Raw genomic sequence first — 23,590 nt, 5'->3', positions numbered from 1 at the left:
CCTTTATAATGTCATATTTACTCAGATTTTATACACTCGGCCAATTTTCGCGGGGGAAAAAAGAAAGAAAAAGAAGGATACACATTATACAATAACTAAGATCGGAAATGTGGCAGTGTGATTGAGGCTGTTCATCCAAGAATTGAATCAATTTCGAGATGAAATTTCTTCGATTCTTTTGGAAGTAATCCATTTGAAATATTTAAGGATTTCGGTATATTAGTTGGGGTAACCACTTGAGATGCAGATTCAATTTCCCGGATTTCGCTCCATCCAGGATAAAACTGTCTGTGAATTCCCCTTCCAGAATGACTCTTGTGAGAGTCATTATGCATTTGCCGATGAAATTCTGAATACATCAGCAAAGTTTATCAGAATGAAGAACATTGATATATTACTGAATTTTAGTCAATGCAACATGGTTTGAGGGAAAGATGCAGTATTCATAGAATTTTCATAGGTTCATAGGTTCCTATTAGAGCGATGAATTTCGTAATTATTAAGAACAAAAGAAACAGGAAGTTATAAGAAAAACTACCTTCCCAAATGTATCATGATCCCAAACTTCCAGGATGAGCATGTCATGTAGTCCATCTTCAACAACAAAATCAAATGTCTGATTCCATGTAGGATTCAAGTTATCATTCACAACCTGAGAACAAAAAACCAGTTCCTCACATAACTAACAGAAAGAAGAAAAACTTTATGTCAAAAAAAATTCATTGTGATGAGATAGTTACTCTTGTTTTGTTCTTTGTTTCGGTTTTCTTCATACTTAGGACAACATAAGGGTCGGCTTTCCCTAGAACATCCATTGAAGGCAAGTCTTGAGCTGATATAACTGTCACTGAGAGGACTCCTCTCACAATAGCATCTTTTTTCCTATGTTTTGACATCTTATCAATATCGGTAACATCGGTTTCACTTGCTTCACTTTTAAGAGCCTTCTCCAAAGAAGTCATCGATAAGTCTTGGTTGGCAAAAGGATTAGTAAACTCACTCTCTGTTCCGAAAGGGCAATACAGAAGTTCGAGGTGCACCTGATGTAATAATACACAAGAGAATTAAAGAAAGCATAAACTTGATTAGGATATGAACTAGCAATTAGTTTGATTATCCGAAATAGATATTTCAGAAGTCCATTGGACTTGGAAGAAATTTTGGGTACAATGCCATGAACAGAAATCTTACAGGTATATAGCATTTAGAACAAGATTTACTATTATATGCTTTTGTGACATGAGCAACAATAGGAAATAGTAGTTAGGCTAATTTCAACCTTGGTTCATGTGAATGAACCAAATCTGATAAATCAGATCAGATTTTGATCCAGTGAATGAAATTTATTTAATGTTTGTGGGAGTATTTTAAATGCACAGAATCGCTATTTATAGAAATTTATTTAATTTCTCCATCCATGATGAAAAATAATAGATGAATGGATTTACATTTGGATAATTCTGGCTGACTAAACTTTTTTGTCTTTTAAACTGATGATTGAAATCATTAATCCAGAACGCATGTCCAGTTCACTCTACTAGCAGTGCTAGTTTTGTTATCTAAATCCTTAAAACATCGTCTACATAATGATTGAATGATTTTGAAGCCAATACTAGTGAGTGAAAGAGTATTACAAGATTTATGGAACTTTAATCGGCATGGTAGCTAAATACTAGACACAATAATACGATATGAAATTCTGCGTCTTCTAACATAGTAGATAAAACTCTCTCCACATGATTTGAAAAGAGAAGGAAAGAAAAAGAATTAGATATCAGGTATTATCGAAATTTTAAGTAACCAAACCTGACCACGATCCTTTTTATCTCTCTGGATTTCCAAATCTTTGACAAGCTTAAGCCAAACATCCTTAACTTTCCCAGGTTGAAGATCCTTCAACAAAACTTGAGCGCATCCAATTAGTTCAGATGCCTGAACACCTTCATCATCGTAGATCTTTACTATTAAACGTTGAGTAGAAGCATCTTCAACAATAAATTCAAAATGCTCATTCCAAATGGGATTCAAATCATTGTTCTGGAGGAAATTTCACTATGAGCCCATAATACTAATACTAATAATAATAATAAAAACCAAAGATACAAAATCATGGTAGTACTCACAATGGTTTTGCTTCTCTTCATTCTATCATGTAATGGACGAATATAAAGCACAGCATATGGATCGGATTTTCCAACAATATCCTTATTCGATAAATTTTTCGCTTGAATGAGCTTTACTTCCAATGTCCCGACAGGCTTTAGCTCAAGGTAACTAAGAAAGAGATGAAGAAAGAAACTGAAGATCTAAATAGATTGCCCAGAAATTGAAAGAAATGCAACATGTAACTGGTAACATAAACATACCTATAATCACCAGGTATTATAGGGACAATTTTCCGCACTGGCCATACTAGTGAATCTTCAATAGCATCATGTAAAGTTTCCTGTAAATAAAAAGTACTTATGAATTCTAAAGGAATTGATCAAAATAAATATTATGCAACATTATCTGGATGGTTAAGTAGTTGAACCTCAATTGCATCAGAAATTCCTGGTATAGATGATATTTCACCACCAACAACTTTCAAAGTGAAATCCAACTTTTTCTACAGTCGAATATCAACAAAACTATTATAAGTCAAGAATCATGAATTCAAACTCAAATTAAACACTATAGATTTTATATGGTGTGGGTACCTTTTCTCTGAGAGAATAAGAGACAGCTCCAAAGCATGGAAGCTGGTCCACCAATGGTTTAAAGATTAAACGGAAAACACCAGTAAACCCAATGTTTTTCACCTAATTCATGAAAGAGCAATAAAAAAGGTTAGCTTCTACAACACTGTCTTGAATTATAGCATTCATAAAAAAGGTTAGTTTCTACAACACTGTTTATTGCCTCCTTTCTTCCTTTAGTTGACAGGAACACAACATGGAGACCCCCATTTAAAAAGGAGCCTCCAACAAAAAGAAGAAAGATGACTAGAATAAGAGAAAGAAAGAGAGATGAGTCTGACCAACACCAAGAACAAAAGCAATCATCACTTCATCATATTATCCAGTTCATTAGTCAAGATCTATCCAGATCACTCGAAAGGGATAGATTTTCATGTCAACAGACTAGCCATCCATGGGGAATGCAAACAAGAAGCTGTGAAACTCAATAAAGACAAGAAGCAAGTATAATCACAACCCTCCTCAACTGGAAGAAAGCTCCTCAGAGCGCAAGAGTGCACCAAAACACTAAGGAAATCATTAGGACCAGCCCTTACTTGTAGGAGAGGAAGATCAAGAACAGAGATATTAGATTCTTGAAAAAAAGATTAAGGCACTAATTCAAGTCCTTCTCAACATAAAGACAAGCATCCCAATCTCCTCACATCCATCAAGAGGAGGGATGAATTCCCAAGAGATGAGAAGATGTTTTACTACTTAAATCTAGAAACTTGCTTAGATGACGACAAGCAACAGAGGATCATCCAAACACCACTTGAAGTTTTTCTTAATATCAGCTCAAAACTACCTCGCCTAAGGGAAACATGCAGATGAAATAGGTCATCCAAACTGTTTAACCATTCATTCTTGAAATTCTTGATGTTCCATTGATATCAGGGTTTAGGATGCAATCAATCGAGACCTACAATGACACCTCAGATGTTGTTGATCATCTTTTCAAGGCAATAATGTATCTTCATCGGCCGCTGATGACATCATGTGTACGGCCTTCCTGGCCACACTGCAGATCACGTCTTAGTCATGGTTCTCCATTCTACCTTTGAAGTCTATATCTTCTTTTGAAGAATTAAATGAGATCTTTGTAAACCACTTCATAAGTCGTAAGAAGTAAAAGAAAACTCCAGCTAAGTTAATAAACATGAAGCAACAAGATAGAGAGAGCCTTCGTAGTTATATATAATATATCAATCATGAGACACTTGAGATTCCAGACCTTAGTCAGACCATCATTCTAAACCAAAGGAGTCATGATGAAGCTTCCTATCGAGCAAGACGTGGAGAACCATAGGGAGATCAACTAACAGCTCGGCAATGTTGTGTTGTCTCACTCCATGGGAAGATGCAAGAGTTCCTTTTAGTCTGGATCTAAGAGGATTCTTAAAAGCAAATTCCTTAAAAAGCTACTCCTGTAAAGTAATTAGTTATGACTCCTTTGGATGAGAACTAACCAGATTAGATTGTTTGCATAGGGGTAAATTGTAAGATAAGCAAAGGAAAAGTATAATAACATTTCCACATGCTAATGTTGTCATCTTCATATGGTCCCCTGAATTTGCCGAGGGTAGATTAGATAGCTTCTAAAAGCCGGTATCAAAGAAGTGCATTACCCATAGTGGCTCACTAATGTAGTGTTGGTAAAGAAGGCATTGGCAAATAGGAAGTGGTGGTTGTGCAAACTTTACTAATCTCAATGAAGCCTACCGATAGTTTCCCGCTACCCATGATCGGCAAAGTCATCAACTCCACTACTGGGCATGAGCTCTAAAGTTTCTTTTATGCATTTTGAGGCTTTCCTCACCTAGAAAAACAATAATGTGAGCAATAGAGTAAGGCTTGCCTGTATAGGTAGTGCCACACCCAAGTAAGTTTGAACATCTAGCACAATATTGGGATTTCCATCCCATTGCATCTCCAATTCCATTGTGATGCCAGAATCATCTGCTTCAACAATTGACACACCTAAAATTGCAAGTATTCCATATAAGATCTAACAAAGCATTTCAAACAAACACAAAATAGGGAGTATAATGACAGAATTATATCTCACAGATAAAATTTTGCATGGGTAAGATTATGGTGGTTAAGTACCTTTACATGGAAATGGTACCATTCCTACAGTATATCAAAAGATGGAGATTGCATGCTAGAGTTCTCTAAATATTTATAGTAATTCAAACCATAGTGTATATACACACACTCAAAAAAAACCATTTCCTGTCAAACACACATAATCAACATTCATGGAGAACACACATTCTTATTAGTATTATCAACAATTAAAGAAAGCCAACTAAGTCAACACATATCTATCATGACCATAATCAAGTATCAAATATAGGAACACATGACCAGACTACATATGCTTCTCAATCAATATAATTCTTTTCCGAAAGTACACAGCACATAGATGAAATTCAAGTGTACGGTGAACAACAAAATGATGAAATTCAGCTAAATATGCTTCTCGATCAATATAATTCTTTTCCGAAAGTACACAGCACATAGATGTATTCCAATTTTATTGCAGTCAATGTTCAAGTAGCAGCTATAAATAAGATGACCAACCTGTGAATTGAGGTGCAATAGTCCCAAGAGTTAACTTTGAAAACTTGAGGGAAGATAAGACAACTGGCCTATATTGTTCAAGAACTGGCTCAACAGAACTTTTTATTACCTCAGATGCTGCCTGTAATTGTACAGAAATTACAACTAGATCATGCTATCACTAGAGACAAATCATCCCAAATAAATGCGCTATATGTCATAGCAACCACAAGCATGCAGTATGTGAGATAACTGCAAGCATTGAAAATCCCAAAGACAAAACTCGAGCAATAAGAGAGGATGAAGGGAACCTGATCTACATAAGGCCAAATTTTTGTAAGTTGAACGTTAAGCCAATTTAGCTGCAAGATTCAACAAGATAATGTTAAAATATTGCCAAAAGGGGAAAATAAAAAAGAAAATGCTGATGCAAACAAATACAACATACTCAACTTTTGCCTCTGTGCAAAAACAACCCATGAAGGGTAATGTTTAGCTGGAAGAATCTTTCTTGAATCTTCAACGGTCATTCTTGAGAAAGCTGCTATAGTAGTAGCCTGGAAAAGGATTAGACTTTATCTCAGTTTAAGAAATTGGACCAAGAGAACAAAATTTCTGTATTTCTTTCTATTTCAAGGTAGATGAAATGCTTGATGAAGAGATGCCTCTTGGAGAGAATCTTAAAAATTAGAAACTTGTTACTAAAGGTATAAGCATGTCAAATTCCAGTAATAGCTGAAAAGTAATAAATTATTATAAATTTTTATTAGATTTAAGTTTCGTTTTTTAGTTGATCATGCATTTTTTCCCATATTTCTAGTTCAATTTCACTCTTTTAGCTCAAGTTACTGCTTTTCATCAGTTACATGCTGATAAGTGGAGTTTGGCTCTTATTTGAAATGCGGGTGACCTATGGTAGCTACCACACCCATGGATCGTGATGCAGAAATTTAAAAGATTAAAACCCTAGAAGAAGCACAACCTGCCTGTGTCAACTAACATAGGCGTGGATCTTTGCCGCTATCGCAACCCTAATTTAACCCTCCTCTATATAAAGCCAAGAAAAAGAATTTTAAAGCATCTTTTGGCTACGAGAACAAAGGGACGATTTCTCTAAGGGGTTGGAGATCATCTAAAGCTATCAAAGAGGAGAAAGAAAACAAAGATCAAAGGAGAGATTCATCAGTCTACAAGAACATCACACGTGGAGGATCAAGAGTTTATTCTTTCTTATTCTTTGATTTATTTCATATTTAGATCTATAATTGATATGAATAATTTAGCTTATAAATCGAACATGAGCAAGTAGATCTTTTATTTTAGGATTGGGATTAGCCCAATGTTTAGATAATTGACAATGTATTGACTTTTATTTTCTTATTAATGTTTATTTGCTTTTGATTCACTTTTATGGAACTTAATGCTTGTGAATGAGTTGGGCCCCTCATATTTGCATGATTTTAGATACCAAAGGAAGGACCGAAAGGTGAACTAAGGTGTTGAAAACCCTAAAATTGAACCCGAAATCCTAGATTATGATTTCTTGAGGATAACTGGATGTCATAGAACTTAAAGGATCTAATTAGATTCAATTACAACAAAAGTAGGAGTTGTTCTAAATTAGATATGTCGCTATATTCTGAAAGGAAATAGTGAGTATTCTAGGATATTCCACCTTGAAAGTAATTAAACTAAATTAATAAAAAAAGTCAATACGAAGTCTTTTATCTATCATTGTGGTGAACCTTAATCCTATAAGTCTTTGAAATCTGAATTATTCATCTAAGCCATTGGTAGCCTTTAACTTTGACAATTTTAGTTTTCATTAGTTATTATTTCCACGATTCACTTACCTATTAATTCATCTAAATAACCCTAATTGCAAGAAATTGGTAATTAGCAACAAAGTCCTCGTGGGAACGATATTTAATTTACTACTTGAACAATTCATGCACTTGCGGTACACATCAATAGCATGGTGGGAGAAATATTTGTTAAAACAGGCCAGATGCAAATGCTCTCACTAAAAGTTAAAAAAGATTATTTTTAGCTCACACAAAATAAACAACAAAACAAAGAAAACATTTCAGCAAAATCAATCAAGAAAGTGGCTCACCATCTCTGTTTCCTGGCTTTGGCACACAATATTAGGTTGTAACCAAAATAATTGAGAATTTAGCTTGCAGACAACTAAGAGGGCCTTGGAAATTTTTTACCATGTCTATGATTTAATTCAAAGCTGCAGTTGATCAAGAAGCTGCTGGCGGTTTACCTCATTTGGTTAATGCAGAAGAAAGTCATAAAAGCAATGTATAGGCATTATGACTGGAGGGTAAAACATAGAAATACATTTATTGTCAATGGTTCTACAAATACAGAGTTATTTTCATTTGGATTAGGCACTGCAGCAGTTGGTTGAAACAAATGAACAGTCTCACTAGCTAATTCAGGCAACTACTACTCAAACCTTTATGACTCTATCAAGTGATATCATTGTGGCTATCAAAAGCAAGCCTAAGTATTGAGCAACAGAACAATATTGAAAACCTCTTATTGTAAAAGTGACTAGCTGGGCTAGCTTGGATATAGTTACTTGCAACTTTAAAGATTTGCACACTAATTGGACCAAGATAGACATAGTCAACACAGGTTGTATCAAAATCTGCATATCTAGCCACAAAAGACAGTCCATTTCACCCAAGTGATGACACCTATTTTGTTCTCCATTAGGCCTAATGTCTATATCTAGTATCTCCCATGTAAATGGAAGGGAAAAAGAAATTTTTGAAAGCATTTCCATCCTCTGGCACGAAGCTAAAGGATTCACTTGTATCAAATATCTAACTTAGCTGTGAAGAACACATGGCAGATGCATAAACATATAAAGCACACATCTCTTTTTCTTTACCAGTACAACTTGTCCTGCATGGAAGTTTACTGAAAGTTTATTGTGATGAAGCCAAGCAAATATACAGCAGAATTCATACCAACGATGCAAACAAATAAAGAAATCAAAGTTATTTCATCAAAATCCATGCAAACACAACATCCAAAACTCAAAACTCTGCATATCCTCTAGCATTCTTTAATAGCTAAAAGATTATCATGAAGCATCCCATGAGCAATCACCCATGAATCAGTAACACCACTTTCCAAACAAACATCTTTCATCACAAACAATCTTCGCAACAATGTGAGCTAATTTAGGATACCAATACCCATCCCAAAATGCATCTAATACACCCCAATAATCCCCAATCAATTCTTCATAAAAAACTACACAAAACTCAAACTAAAAGTCAAACAATTAACTTGATACCCTACATTCAAACATCCATCCAAGAAATTAAAACACCATAAAGAAAATCATATGATTCTAAACCAACAGAACAAGAAACCCCAAAAAAAATTATCGGCATTACCAACTCGGCGCGCTTCTTGGATCGGAAGTTCTCCAATTGGACGAAAGCGATAATGAGGGCGACGCCAGCGGCGAGACCAAGCACAAGCCCTAACAAAAACTCCATCACTGAGCTCGTGGGGACGTAAACGAAGGCAATGAATTCACGAAGAGGAGAAGAGAAGCTAGGGATTTATCTCTAAAACCATTAGGGCAAGCGATCGAGGAATCACGGGAGGTCCGCCATTGAAGAATCGAGGATTCGTTTCGTCGATTGGGTGGGAAAAGATCGAAGCTTTCTTTGCCGACCGTTGGGCATCGTGGGACCCTTTTCTTGTTCGCCATTCATAGACTGCCACGTGGATTGCTGGCTCCAGTTAGGAACCAATCATGTAAAGCCACGTGGACATTTGGAAAGAAGGGACCCACTAGTGGTGACAGTTAAGTTTGCCGACCGTTGGGCTCTCTGGACCCTTTGCTATCTGCCAATCATAGACTTCCACGTGGAGTTTGGGCCCATGCTAGTAGACCTCCACGTGGAGCTTGGGCCCATTCCAGTGACCAATCATAGAAAGCCACGTGGACAGGGATTAGAGGGAAAGTGATGTAGCCTTTTTTTTCACAAATTAGTATATATAATATAAAAAAAACTATATTTTTATGAATATATTTTATAAAAGTCAATTGTTTGTCCTTTACTTGGCTCTTTCCCAAAAAAATTCAAAAATTCTTGGTTTCATCCTTGAAAAAGAGGGCATATTTGGTTATCACTAATTGAAACCTCCAATTTTAGTTTCTTCTGCAAATCTTGGTGTTAATAGTTATGGATTTGTTTATGAAATATATCATCTGCATTCTTATTTTAGTGACATGCATTGCACAAAGAGATATTGGTATGTCTTGAAGCAATTCAGAGTTCTTCAAGTCAACGGAGTAATTAAGGTTCTCTATTCACAGGGCGATTTTAATTGACATTATTTGTTTTACTTAGTTTGATACTTAATTTCTCAATTGCCCATTATTTATCAACTGATGAATCAACCGAAGAGAATGATACTTTAGTAGGGCATGTATAAGTCTCGGTGAAGCAAATAGGGGTAGGCTCGTGCACACATAGATGTTAAGATCACTCACTACTCCAATTTCAAAAATGTATTCTTACATATGATTAAACTCTCACACTTACTATTACTATAGGTTCTAATGGAGATCTAGTTACCGATCACGTGGTCATTGTTAGAAGATATTCAAAATTACAATTGGTTTCCATAAGAATTGACTTATACAAGATACAAAATTTGAATTAAATTATAAATAAATCATTTTCAATGGTGTGACAGAGATGGGAAATAAATAAATAAATCAACTGGAAAAAGAACCTTTCCTAATTTTCATTTATAAATAAAAAAATAAATAACATGTGATGAGTCTGGGGACTCAATAATGTTGTTGAAAAAGTAGGAATAAAAATGATGAGCATTTATCAAGAGGGGGAAATAAGATTGTGAACTTTGTACTTTGAAACTAAAAAACAAACTACATGTGGAGTAACATGGAAGGCAAGTCCCACTTTCTTTAAATAGTTCGGAATTTTTACTTTTTTTAGTTATAAAAAAACTTTATTTGTAATTGTTAATCATATATCACTCGATTAAATATTATGCCTATTAAAATTATCAATATTTATTCTATTAAATCCTCTTTGGAAAAGTTTGGAATTCCATGTAATATATATATATATATATATATTATTTTGAGTTGAGAATTGTAAAAGAAAATTCAAAAATTTTATTTTGATTTTTAGAAACCTTTTCTTTTTCATTAACCTATAAATAATAAATACATTTTTATATTTTTAAAAACCATTTTTCCCCTTATTTTTTCAATACTCAGCAACTATATACCCATTCCAAATGACATGACACATTGTATTTCCTAGGGCTTGGTACAGACAAGGATTTAATTTAATAGCTATTTTCGTAAGGGTGTAAAAGCAATTTTTCCTAAAAAAATTAGATTATCTAAAAAATAAATATAAAATATTCCTGTTCTATTTTACTTGTCTCATTTTAGAAGTTTATTTATTTATTTATTCATTTAAAAAATTTGTAAAGCATAAATATTATTTTTTTTCAAATTTATCTTTTATATTTAATATATTTCTACAACTTTTAATAAATTAGATTCAACTGCATATTATTTAAAATATATTTTAAATAAAAGTAATATTGAAAATTAATATATTTTTTATAAATTTTAGAAAACCAACTAATTTTAACCAACACTAGGTATTCTCCCCGGCTTCGCATTGGAGTTTTGCATAAATAAATAAGTGCAATTAATTTTTTTTTTAATTATTAATATCATAAGTAATATAAATAAAAACTTAAATATAATAAAAAAATTAAATTTGTTTTTTGAAACAGTCTTAGAGTAGATTATAAAAATAATATAATTAAACAACTCATACAATGGAAATTATTGTATAATAGGCAAATTTTCTTGCTTCGCTTCGGATTTTTTTTTTCTTTATTCTTTACAATTTTGATGGTTGTAAGACAATATTACGTATAGACATAATTTGAAATAAAATAGTTTAATTAAGGAAATTATAAAATCATGCAAAGAGTTTTTAAGAGAATAAATAAAGCAAATGCAAATAAAATAATACTCCGCAGAAGAACTATTTAAAAAAATAAAAATAAAAATAGAATAAAAATGAAAAGGTGAAGAAAATTTAATTACAATAAAAGATATCACAACCTCTTCTATAGCTCATTAAAAAAGTTAAATCAATGATCATATTTTAGAAATACATTTAGGTAGATCAGGGGCCATATTAAAATAAGTTTAAATGTTTAATTACAACTTACAAAGTTACAATTGCGTATTTTCAAAATAAATAAATAAATAAATCACATGTTCATACATCTTTAAATTGTCTCATTTAGGATATTTGATTGCTTTATTTTTTCAATGTTTTCACAAATATTATTATTTACTCTATACTATTATATTATTATAGTATATGATGTAAATCTTATCCCTTTATCCTTTATTTATATTTCAATTCATATGATTTTAAGACATATTTTTAAACGTACTGAGTGATAAGATGGCAGAAATTACAACAATTTTACATATTTTTTAATCATTAAACTAAACCTTATCAGTAACGTGTATTAACTAGTTCATTACAAAAATTATTTCACCTTTAAAAAGGTTTACTATGCAAATAAACACTTCAACATCTTGATCACGAAAATAAATGAATAAATAAATAAATAAATAAAAATATCAAAAGTGTAAGCAAATCTTTATCCATGCATCAATATCACATTCCTATCAACCATGGAAGTAATAATTAAATCTAAGGCAACATAATAATAATAATAATAATAATAATAATAATAATAATAATAATAATAATAATAATAATAATAAACATGAAGCAAATCTACACAAATCTATGCAGTAGTAAAAGATAAAAAAGAGATAAAAACTTGCAAAATAATAAAGACATTAAAAAGGGAAATATTTAAGGTTAAAAATAAAAAAGATAAGACTAACCGGATAATGTAAGAATGAGATCGATGACTGTTGTTTTGCGAAGATCTTGATCCGAAAAAAACAATAAAAAGATTATATTTTTGCAAGAAAATAAAAAAATAAATAAATAAACTTGTAATTAAAAATCCCAAAAAGGTAAAGAGGAACCTAGGAGTTTGTGGTAGATTTTTGTCGCATCGGAGGAAAAAGATTAGGCTGCAATGGAGTTCGAGAAAGCTCTGGAGATGTGCTATGGTGTGGGAAAGTGGTGGCTTGATCCTTTGACCTCTTTATTTTGTATCACGTGACACCACGTGCGAGACATTCTATCAAAATCCAAAGGGCAGGAGATTGAACTACGCCACGTAGTTCCAAAACTAACTAATCCATGTCTATTACATTTCTAACTACTTTCAAATTCTCAAATTCAACGAAACAAACACTAGATTTTCAAGTCTTTTGTAATTACAATCACATGTAGTTTTATATCCGGCCAAACAAACACACCCTTAGTTTATGGAGTTTCAATATCTTTCATCATTTAATTATATTCTATATGTTGATATCTTTATTTTTTTTCTAATTTACTTAGATATAATCCAAGATAAATGGCGAGTTTCAATTATGACTTGCAAAATTACTAAAAAAAAAAATATAATTTGATAACTCCTTATAGGTATACATTTACCACAAAACAAATATTTTTCAATCACTGTAATTGGTTTTGAAAGGTCTTATGGAGTATTTAATGCAAAATTAATGAAAGCAATTAAACTTTTATATTACTAATTTCATAATTAATTACAAATATTCAAGTTAAGTGCAATAATATTTAAAAAAAAATCACAATTATTCCTTGAAATGCTCTCAAGCCAAATTATACATCTACTTTATATATATGTATAGACTTTGGATTTCAAAGGTCTTATAGACATTTATTGCATAAATAAATAGGTATAATTAAAAAATTTATATTATTAATATCATAAGTAATATAAATAAAAACTTAATTGTAATAAAAAATTAAATTTATTCCTTCAAACACTTAGGAGCAGATTATAAAAATAATATAATTAAATAATTCATACAATGGAAACTATTGTATACTTTTGATTTCATTAATAAATAAGTGCAACTATGCAATTAAAAGTTTTTTAATTATTAATATCATAAGTAATATAAATAAAACTTAAATGTAAATTTTTTTAGAGTGATAATCATATAAGTGAATATTTGAAAAATATTAATTGATATAAATAATTGATTAAAAAAATAGTAATTACTGGATCACCTTGTGATTGCAAATTTTATTTTTATACATTAATAACATAACATTTGAAACTAATAAAATAATGAAAGAATATAAAATTTGAATAAAAGTAGAACAGAAACAAATTAAGCATCTCTATCCTTGCAATTAAAAATTTATAATTACAATATTGCTAATTTTATAAGGAGCTCACTTCCCCCACTTCAGTGTAAAAAATACTGAAGTGGGTTTGTGTTAAAACCCACTTCAGTATGAAGTGGGGGGAAGTGGCCTCCACTTTAGAGGAAAAGAATATAAAATGTAGGGGAAGGCAATCCACTTCCCCCACTTCCACTCTACTGAGTAGAATGAGCGTCTCTTAATGTTTATTATAGTTTCAAACTATAAAATTGTTAGTTTTGGGCTTTTAAACTTTTTAAACACGTAGTCATTCATTTGTGCATTGACCAGTGAGTACCCACCGTGTCTTGTGATGAGAGATTTCGAGTTTGAACCTCTCAACTTATAATACATATTGGTCTCATGTGGGAGGTCTATATGAGAAGTACTTTCCAACCTTTCTAGACTTATATGACAAATGGAATTTATCTCTAGGAGATCTCTAAATCACTATAATTAGTGCAATTTTCATAGTCGCTTTGTCGGACTAACAACGCTTGTTGTTTTTTGCTTTTGTAAAAGAAATCATATTTTGCCACATTATTAATATTTTTTTTTAAAAAAAATGTATTATCATATTTAAAAGTAAAATCTCAAACTGATGCGACAAAAGGATTGTCATGTGTCCATTGAAGCTTGCTTATCTTAGGCTAATAGCATATGAAAACTAAACATTATTCCTTCCTAGCTTCTAAGCATAATTATTGAAAGCGAAATAAATTGTAAAAGGTTAAGGAGAATAATACAGAAGTGATGACTACGAGACAGTAAGGATAACATAACCAGTCTAATTATTCAAATGTCAACAAACATGATAATATAGGAATCCTTAGTAGAAGTCTCAATCTGATGTAAGCATTGTATGTTACACTTGGGCATAATGTCAAGATACATATATTATAATAAAACAACAACTAATTGCATCACACAGAGAAATTCAGCTGAGCTGAGACTTGGTCTCTGGCTGTGCTGCTTCTAGGCCAAGTGGTCTTATAAGGCGCCTTACTCACCACTTTACTGTATGTACAACCCATTTTTCTGTCTGTAATAGCAAGTTTCTCGTGTCTTAAAAACTTCCTAATTTCAAATTTGCAATTTCAATTACACTATGAGCAAGCGATGTTGGATATAGAGAAGCAGTGGGAGTAGAAACATATTCTTTTCATGTTTATTAATAAAATCAATATATATATATATATATATAAAGGTAGACTACCCTATTTAGTCCCTTTAATATAATCAGTCTACCCCTTTGTTTCCTCTAATATGATTTATCCCTAGGAGGTCCCTGTATTTTAATTTTTGAGAAATATAAATCCCTCTCTCTAATATAATTTATCCCTAGGAGGTCCTTATGAAAGCTTACATTTCTCAAAAATTAAAATACAGAGATCTCGTAGGAACAAAATATATTAGAAGGACCAAAATGGCAGACTGACTATATTAGATGGACTAAATAGGGTATTCAACCATATATAAATAGCTATATATGCCACATGAGCTTCTAGTGCTCAACATTTAACACTAATTAACTATTTCCTGGTTCATAATTTGTTTCCAAGTTAATCTCAGTTAATAAATTCCAGTAACTAATAATTAACAAACATGGGTAGTGAATAGTAAATACCTGTCTTTGCTCTTCTTCAAGAAACATTGGACTGAATTCCTCCTTGAAGTTGATAGCTCTGTCGGTCAAGCAAACACAAAAAAGATTTGAGATATTTCTCACCATTTTTTAATATCCAAGATATTTAAAAAAAATGTATTTACTATCTTCAAACCATAAGGAATGCTGCCCACCTCGCAATACCGCAAACACCGTAACGCAATCCAATATCCCTTGCCACCTTCATGTAACCCTTATCCCTCAAAAAGTTCCCTATGAATTTTTAACCAACCAATACATGACCCATTACGCTTTTTTTCGAACCCAACTATAGTAACGACATGATTAGGAAGACCTTCATGATGCTGAAAGAATAAACCATCTCTATAAAACAAAAAAAATCTATGTTATCACTAAACATCGCAGCCGAAACAGGCTGGTGGGCTACAGTTTTAAGCAGTCCCTCCTCGTTTGCAGACACAGTCTGAAAATCACTGATATATGTTATCGTTGTCCTTACTTTCCATTCCTGACACCAACCTTGAGTTCCTCTATAGGGCTAGTTAGCTTCTGATGTCACACCACCATTGTTTATCATAAATACAAATACAGTTTGTATATACCCACCCAGCACCCATGGCTCCACATGTCACAATCTACTAGTTGTTGTGCAGACAAGGATACCAAGCAACCTGTGCCGAGTTTAAAAACTCCCCATTTAGTCCCTCCAATATAGTCAGTCTGCCCCTTTGGTCCCTCTAATATGATTTGTCCCTAAGATGCCCCTCTAGTTTAATATTTTAAAAATATAAGTCCTCATAAGGACTTTCTAGGGACAAATTATATTAGAGAAGGGGACTTACATTTTCCAAATATTAAAATAGAGGGACCTCCTAGGGACAGATCATATTAGAGGACCAAAGGGACAGGCTGACTATATTAAAGGGACTAAATAGAGTATTCTACCATTTTTTATCAACCAATACTTAAATCCCATTACGATATTTCCCGTACCGAACTATAGTAACAGTATGATTAGGATAATCTTCATGATGCTCAAAGAATAAACCACCTCTATACTGCTTAAAATTTACTTTTTCAGAAAAGACAGCAGCTGAAACTGTTTGGTGGGCTACATGTTTAAGCAAAGCCTCCTTATTTGCAGGCACATGCTGATAATCAGTTATATATGCTACAGGTGTTCTTGCTTTCCGTTCCTGGCAGCAACCCTGAGTTTCTGTGTAGGGATAGTTATCTTCTAATGTCACACCACCATTCCTTATAATATACTTGAATGCATTAATCATATTGTCAAACAGCATCCATGGCTTATCCTGTCACAATCTCTTAGTTGTTATGCAGACAGAGAAACCAAGCGGCTTGTGTTGATCTTAAAGGCTCCCTCCACAGCAGCTAACGCAGCAAAGCCCAACATGAATCTATACACATAAAATAAAATCAGGAGAGGATGTACTAGAAAAATTAAAAGAAATTTTAATTAATATTTTAAGCTTACCACACCTGCCTTGTCTCTTTATAGGAGTGACCGCTCCTTTGTCCCTCCAATCCACGGACTCAGGTAAATCAGTGACATTCACATTCTGATACTTGAACATCCTCGTGGCATGTTGGTATCGCTACCTACACGTAGCCATCCACCTCCCAAATATGATGAGCCTTTTGGCATTGGCCACGAGGTTATATACGCCCCAGGGCTCTCACCAAATGAAACATGGTCACTGGAGAGGCACTGAGAACAAAAGAAGGATGAAGGAGAAAGTTAAGATCAGCGAGGTCTTAATGCCATTTCACCCTTTGAGTCCTTATAGTCTATACTATTCATAGTTAAGGACATATTTGACATGATTTCAATTTTTATATGAGAAAAAAAAAACCACTTCAATACTTATATTTATGCAGTTGTATTATATTATTTAGGTTGAATACCCTATTTAGTCCCTATAATATAGTCAGTCTGCCCATTTGGTCCCTCTAATATTATTGGTCCCTAAGAGGTCTCTCTATTTTAATATTTGAAAATTTTAAGTCCCTCTCTAATATAATTTGTCCCAAGAGAGTCATTATAAGGACTTATATATTTTAAATATTAAAATAGAGGGACATCCTAGATGATATGCAGAGATAACAACCCAATTCAACCTAAACGGGCAAACCCTTATATGAAAAAAAGGGATTTCATTTTTTTATCATTTATGTATAAGGAGGATATGATCTCTAATCTAATTTGGACTGGGGATGGGGCAGAGTTAAGAAAAGGACTATCTTCTCTAATCCCCATCCTTTGCTATCTCATCCCGCCTTCGAAAGTTAATATATAAATGTATATAATAGAATAATTATTCTATTATAAATAAATTATATATTAATAAATTATATGATTAAAAGTTAATTTTTAAAATTATATTATATTGAAATTTAGTCAAACATTAAAATATTCCATAAAAAAATAATAATAAAATTAAATTAAAATTAAAAATAAAATTAAACTTGTGGAAAATTTATTTTTAATATATATATATATATATAATTGATGATCAGTTAGATTGCGTGTTTTACAAAGTTACTGAAGTATTATTAAAATTAAGGTGTTTAAGGCAGTTATATGGATATGATAATTAACAATGATAATCTATTGTCAATTGTTTGTCCTTTACATGGCCCTTTCAAAAAAAAAAATAAATAAATAAATAATTCTTGGTTTCATCTTTGAAAAAGAGGGCATATTTAGTTATCACTAAATGAAACCTTCTATTTTAGTTTCTTCAGCAAATCTTGGTGTTAATAGTTATGGATTTGTTTATGAAATATATGATTTTCATTCCAACTTTCGTGACATGCATTGCAGAGAAAGTTCCTCAAGTCAACGTGAGTAATCAAGATTTTCTATTCACAAGTCGATTTTGAATTATATTATCTTAATTTGAAACTCAATTTCTCAATTGCAAATTATTCATAAACAGGTGAACAAACCCGAAAAAAGTTGATAATTTGTAGGAAGAATCGAAATAGTGATCAGTGGTCGCGCACATGGATGATAAAGACTCACTCATACTCGAGAAACGTATAACGCATTCATAATTCAAGCTCTCACCACTTGTAAAAACTTTTAATGAGGGACTCTAAATATTAATGAGATTAAGTGATAATATTTTCAAAAATTACAATTGGGCTCCACAAGAATTGATTTAAATTTGAATTAAAAAAATAAATTATTTCCAATGGTGTGAGAGAGATGGGAAATAAATAAATAATCACTAGAAAAGGACCTTTCCTAATATTTATTTAATGAATAAATAAATTAATAAATAACATGAGCGGACTCAATAATGTTGTTGAAGGGGCAATAAGATTGTGAACTTTGTTCTTTGAAACTAAAAAACAAACTACATGTGGAGTAACATGGAAGGCAAGTCCCACTTTCTTTAAATAGTTCGGAATTTTTATTTTTTTTAGTTATAAAAAAACTTTATTTGTAAGTTTTAATCATATATCACTCGATTAAATATTATGGCTATTAAAATTAGAGAAATATTAGAAACACTGCAGTGGAAATTTGAATAGTTATAAAGACTAATAAATAATTTTCTCATAAAATTATCCATATTTATTATTATATTAAATCCTCTTTAGAAAAGTTTGGAATTCCATATATATATATATATATATATATTCTAAAATTTTTATTATGGTTTTACAAACTTTTTTTTTCATTAACCCATAAATAATAAATAAAATTTTCTATTTTAAAAAAACCATATTTTCCCCTTATTTTTTCACTACTCAACAAGTGTAACCATTCCAAATGACATGACACATTGACACATCATATTTCCTAAGGCTGGTACAGACAAGAATGTATCACTTAAAATACCTATTTTCTTAAGGTTGTATAAGCAATTTTCCTTAATAAAACTAGATTATCTAAAAAATAAAATATTCCCTGTTGTTTTTTATTTGTCTCATTTTAAATGTTTTTTAACTATTTTATTTATTCATTTAGAAAATTTGTAAAACATTAAATATTATTATTTTTTTCAAATTTATCTTTTATATTTAATATATTTATATAACTTTCAATAAATTATATTCAACTATATATTATTTAAAATACATTTTAAGTAAAAATAATATTGAAAAAATAATATAATTTTCATAAATTTGAGAAAACCAACTAATTTTAACCAATGTTGTTTAATTGTAATTTAGTTAAAATAGAGTTAGTAAAAAGGACTGGGGAGAGTTGTAATCAATGGTCTTTTTGCTTTCACATACCCTCAAAATTATGATATTAAAACTCTATATGTTAGGACTTTATAATTACTAATACAAAAATAGGTATTTTATTATGTATTTTTTATTTTTACTTTTTTCCACACGTATGTGATATGTCATACTGAAATATGGACCTTAATTACAAAAAATAATATTTATATATACATACAAATATTTATTATTAAAAATAATTTTTAATCCTATAGAAAGAGATTTTCCTTTGATTTGTATCTTGCCTTTCTCTTTGCAAAATGGATGAAATTGAAAGGATAAGAAGCAATGCCATTATTTTATAATTTCTTTTAAATAAGAGTGTATATGTAACAAGGTTTCTCCCTCTTTAACACATATTAATAAACTATTTGTTTTTATATATTTGATAAAAATTTTAAAAAGAATTTAGAATAAAGTGGATAAGAAAAAAATCAAGTTAATTCAAACACAAGCACATTAAAAACTAAAAAGAGTTGCAATATTTGAATGATATGATCTCAAATGACTTTAACACTTTTAAGCTTTACAGATGATAATTTTTTCATAAGAATAAGAGCAAAAATTTTATCTAAAATCTCAAATTGGTCATCAATTGTCTTCAACAAATTTCTTATATACTCATAATCTGGAACCACACATATCGTAAGTAATTAGGTTTCTCAAAATTATTACGTAAGGATATCACATCTAAAGTATAAATATTAGCATGAGTATTCATTCTTCCTAATCAAAAAGTCAATATTTATGCACCCCAATTGGAAAAGAACCATTCGTTTCCAAATTTTATAATTATCTCCCTTTAATAAAGGAATATCACATAGTTTTGATGATAAATGTTATATTCCTTCGGAAATGACTGATAATTATAAAATTTAAAAAGAAAGGTTCTTCGCCAATTAAGGTGCAAAGATATCAACCATGCAATTAGGAAGGACAAACACCTATGGTAGCATTAGTACTCTAGGTGTAGTTGCCTTATGAGAGCAATCTAATAGCTTGAGCATGATGCTCAGTACAACAATTATATTAACTAGTATTTGTGATTATATTTCAAATTGCAAGTACAGAAGAGATTTGTTGAAGGATGAATCTACATGGTCGTTAGTGGGAGCACTTGCCCCCCACTAAAATTTGAAATATCCATTACTCCCATAAATTTATTATTGTATAAATAGTTAATTTTTTATTTTATTTTTACTAGTTGCCCCCAATAAAATTGAAAAATAAAGATATATATATATATATATATATATATATATATTAAATTTTGCCCCCTCTAAACAAAAAATCCTCAATCTGTTCCACTAATTGATGATTAATTTGAGACTTCAAATAAGACTTTTGCTCGTACTCTTATGACAATTATTATTTATGAAGTTCACAAGGTTTAAATTCATGCGAGAGCACATCATGTAAATAAAAAATATTGCAACTCTTTTTAAAACTCTCAATATTGAGTAACTAGATATTTTCCTTATACATTTGATTTTAAATTCTCTTTCTCATAAATATAGTCATTTCAAAATCTCTTATAAGATATATTTTGGCAAACATTCTAGTAATAAATTTCTGTGTTCAAGAGAAAAAAGATTGCTAATCTATACCTTCTCTGCATAAATGGGTAAAGTATTTACAAGAACAATATATTGAGTACTCTTATCAGTAGTTTATATATAACCCTTTCAATATAAGGATTAACAAAGGATTAACTCCACTTTAAATTTTTTTAAAGTAGATTATCATCCAAAATACTCATTAGGATTATATAAGATTCTAATAATAAAGTTATAACTAATCTATTTAATATGAATCCAAATTTAAATTCGTATGCTTGTATTAAGCCATCATTCTACATATACACACACTAGTTCAAATTTATACATTGAGTTGATTTTCTTGCTTATATTCCCCTCTGATGAACATGGATTATTATACTCAATCATTAATTTACTTCATGAAAAATCCTTTTATTTTCACATAAATGTTGTAAATTTTTCTTTCTCCCCTATATTTTTTAAATGTATAATTATAAAAGTTATATAGGTAAAAGTATTTTTAAAATATAATTTTTTATAAATCATTTTTATTGAAAAAAAGAAAAAGCATAATAATAAAAATATATATATATATAGAATGTTTAGAAATTGATACATGAGGAATATAAATGATAAAAAAAAAATCTAAATCAAAATTTGCAAATCTCCCAATTAAACAAAAAAAAAAAAAAATCTTAATATTAATTTTTAAATTCACATAACTCCAATTAAATTATTTTTAATTACGAACACAAAGTATGATCATTAATTTAAAATTATATATATATACCCCCAAAAATTCACCTAATTATGTGTATACCCTTTAATAAGGCTAACTACCATATATATTATATAAAATTTGAGTTATTTACATATATATAGATCTTTACCCTATATATCATTAAAATATATTATTATATGTTAAATGGCTAAAAATTATATATATATATATATATACACACAAGTTATTAATTTAATATTTATGAATATATACTCTAAAAAAAAAAAAATTTATTTTATTCATAATATCTAAATCCTAAAAATTAACATGCGAGAGATGGTTTAGAAATTTAAATAAAATTTTTTTTATTATAAAAAGTCATTATTTGTATAAAAATTTAAATAAATATATTTTTTATTATTTGTATAATGCATAAGACTAATTATTGTTATTGTGCCACAGAGCTATGAAACTTTTGGCATATATTTATATATATATAAATCAAAACATTTAGAAATATATTCACAGGAAAAAAAATAAAGATAATTTTGAGGGGTGTATACAAGAAAAAAAAAAATCTTTAAAATATTCATAAGAATGCTTATGCAATTATGACAGTTAACGGGGGTATAAATGCAAAAGAGTTCCTTTTGGAATCCTTTTAATACGAAACGAACTTCTCTCTTCTTCTCCACCGTCTTCATTCTCTCTCTCTCTCTCTCTCTCTCTCTCTCTCTCTCTCGCGTGCGAGCTCGAGCTCGAGCTCGTCGGCGATGGCGGGGAACGATTGGATAAACAGCTACTTGGAGGCGATCCTGGACTCTGGGCCCAGGGATCGGGGCGGAAAAGAAGTCGTTGTTGCTCCGGGAGCGCGGCAGATTCAGCCCCACTAGATACTTCGTCGAGGAAGTTATCACTGGCTTCGATGAGACGGACCTTTATAAGTCTTGGGTTCGGGTTGGTGTCTTCTACTGATCTGGACTTCGTTTTCTCTTTTGTTTTTTGTTTTTAATTCCTGTAGGTTTGCTCCTCTGTTTGTAGTTTTTTCTTTTCTTTTGATTTAATTGAATGTGATTGAGTTTGTGGATTTTGTTTTGTTTGAGTATTTTATCTTCCGGTAAAGTGGCTAAAGTTGAGGTTTTTCCCCCTTCTTGGTTACTGTTTGTTTATATTTTTGGTTTTTCAGGATTCAGTGAGTTGATTTTCTGAATTTTCATTTTATTTGATATCTTGGTGTTGAGAAGTTGATTGAAGATTGGATTTTTGGATTGTTAACTTGGTGACTGTGTATGTGTGTGTGTGTGTTTTAATTCTTCAGAATTGTGTTCTGTAGATTTGATGAGGCTTGGGCTTTTTCCCTATAATTTTAATTTTTTTGTATTGATGTTTGCTGAAATGAGTGCTGATGTTCCTTTTTGTGTTTGTGTTTTAAAGTGTACTCTTATTTTTTGATGTTATTGGAATGCTCACCAATTCATTAATTTGACTTCTTTATTCATCAAAATTTTGATTTGGGATCATGTTTTCACACTTATCTTTAGTATATTGCGGTACTCATTCTCCAGTTTCTTCCACTTAACTGTTTGGTCACATATGTTTGTTTTAAGTTTGACTTTGTCTGTGGAATTCTTCTTAATTTGAAGTTTTGCTTTTTTTTGTAAAAATGTGGTAGGCTGCATCAACAAGGGTCCACAGGAGAGGAAACACAAGGTTGGAGAACATGTGCTGGAGGATCTGGAATCTTGCTCGCAAGAAGAAACAGGTATTATGTTTTGTTCTGC

At 30.9% G+C, this 23,590-nt stretch overlaps 2 protein-coding genes across 2 annotated transcripts; both read right to left on the bottom strand.

Moving 5' to 3' along the window:
- Positions 1–62: 62 nt before the first annotated feature.
- LOC120268805 (synaptotagmin-5-like) lies at positions 63–8,935 on the bottom strand. The gene is made up of 13 exons (XM_039276071.1): positions 8,705–8,935; positions 5,735–5,839; positions 5,594–5,644; positions 5,304–5,424; positions 4,576–4,697; positions 2,700–2,801; positions 2,534–2,608; positions 2,367–2,446; positions 2,124–2,274; positions 1,807–2,037; positions 741–1,040; positions 539–652; positions 63–349 (listed from the first exon to the last, which is right to left on the bottom strand). The coding sequence occupies exons 1-13, from the start codon at positions 8,807–8,809 to the stop codon at positions 203–205; spliced, it is 1,704 nt and encodes a 567-aa protein (XP_039132005.1). The 5' UTR covers positions 8,810–8,935; the 3' UTR covers positions 63–202.
- A 6,249-nt stretch (positions 8,936–15,184) lies between these two features.
- Positions 15,185–16,882, bottom strand: LOC120268645 (senescence-specific cysteine protease SAG12-like). The gene is made up of 6 exons (XM_039275955.1): positions 16,788–16,882; positions 16,631–16,705; positions 16,267–16,544; positions 15,461–15,539; positions 15,288–15,345; positions 15,185–15,199 (listed from the first exon to the last, which is right to left on the bottom strand). Exons 1-6 carry the CDS (start codon positions 16,880–16,882, stop codon positions 15,185–15,187), a joined length of 600 nt encoding a protein of 199 aa, XP_039131889.1.
- Positions 16,883–23,590: the final 6,708 nt, after the last annotated feature.

Source organism: Dioscorea cayenensis, chromosome 9, assembly GCF_009730915.1.
Source record: "Dioscorea cayenensis subsp. rotundata cultivar TDr96_F1 chromosome 9, TDr96_F1_v2_PseudoChromosome.rev07_lg8_w22 25.fasta, whole genome shotgun sequence".
Lineage (NCBI taxonomy): Eukaryota > Viridiplantae > Streptophyta > Magnoliopsida > Dioscoreales > Dioscoreaceae > Dioscorea > Dioscorea cayenensis.
This window is presented reverse-complemented; position numbering and strand designations above follow the sequence as displayed.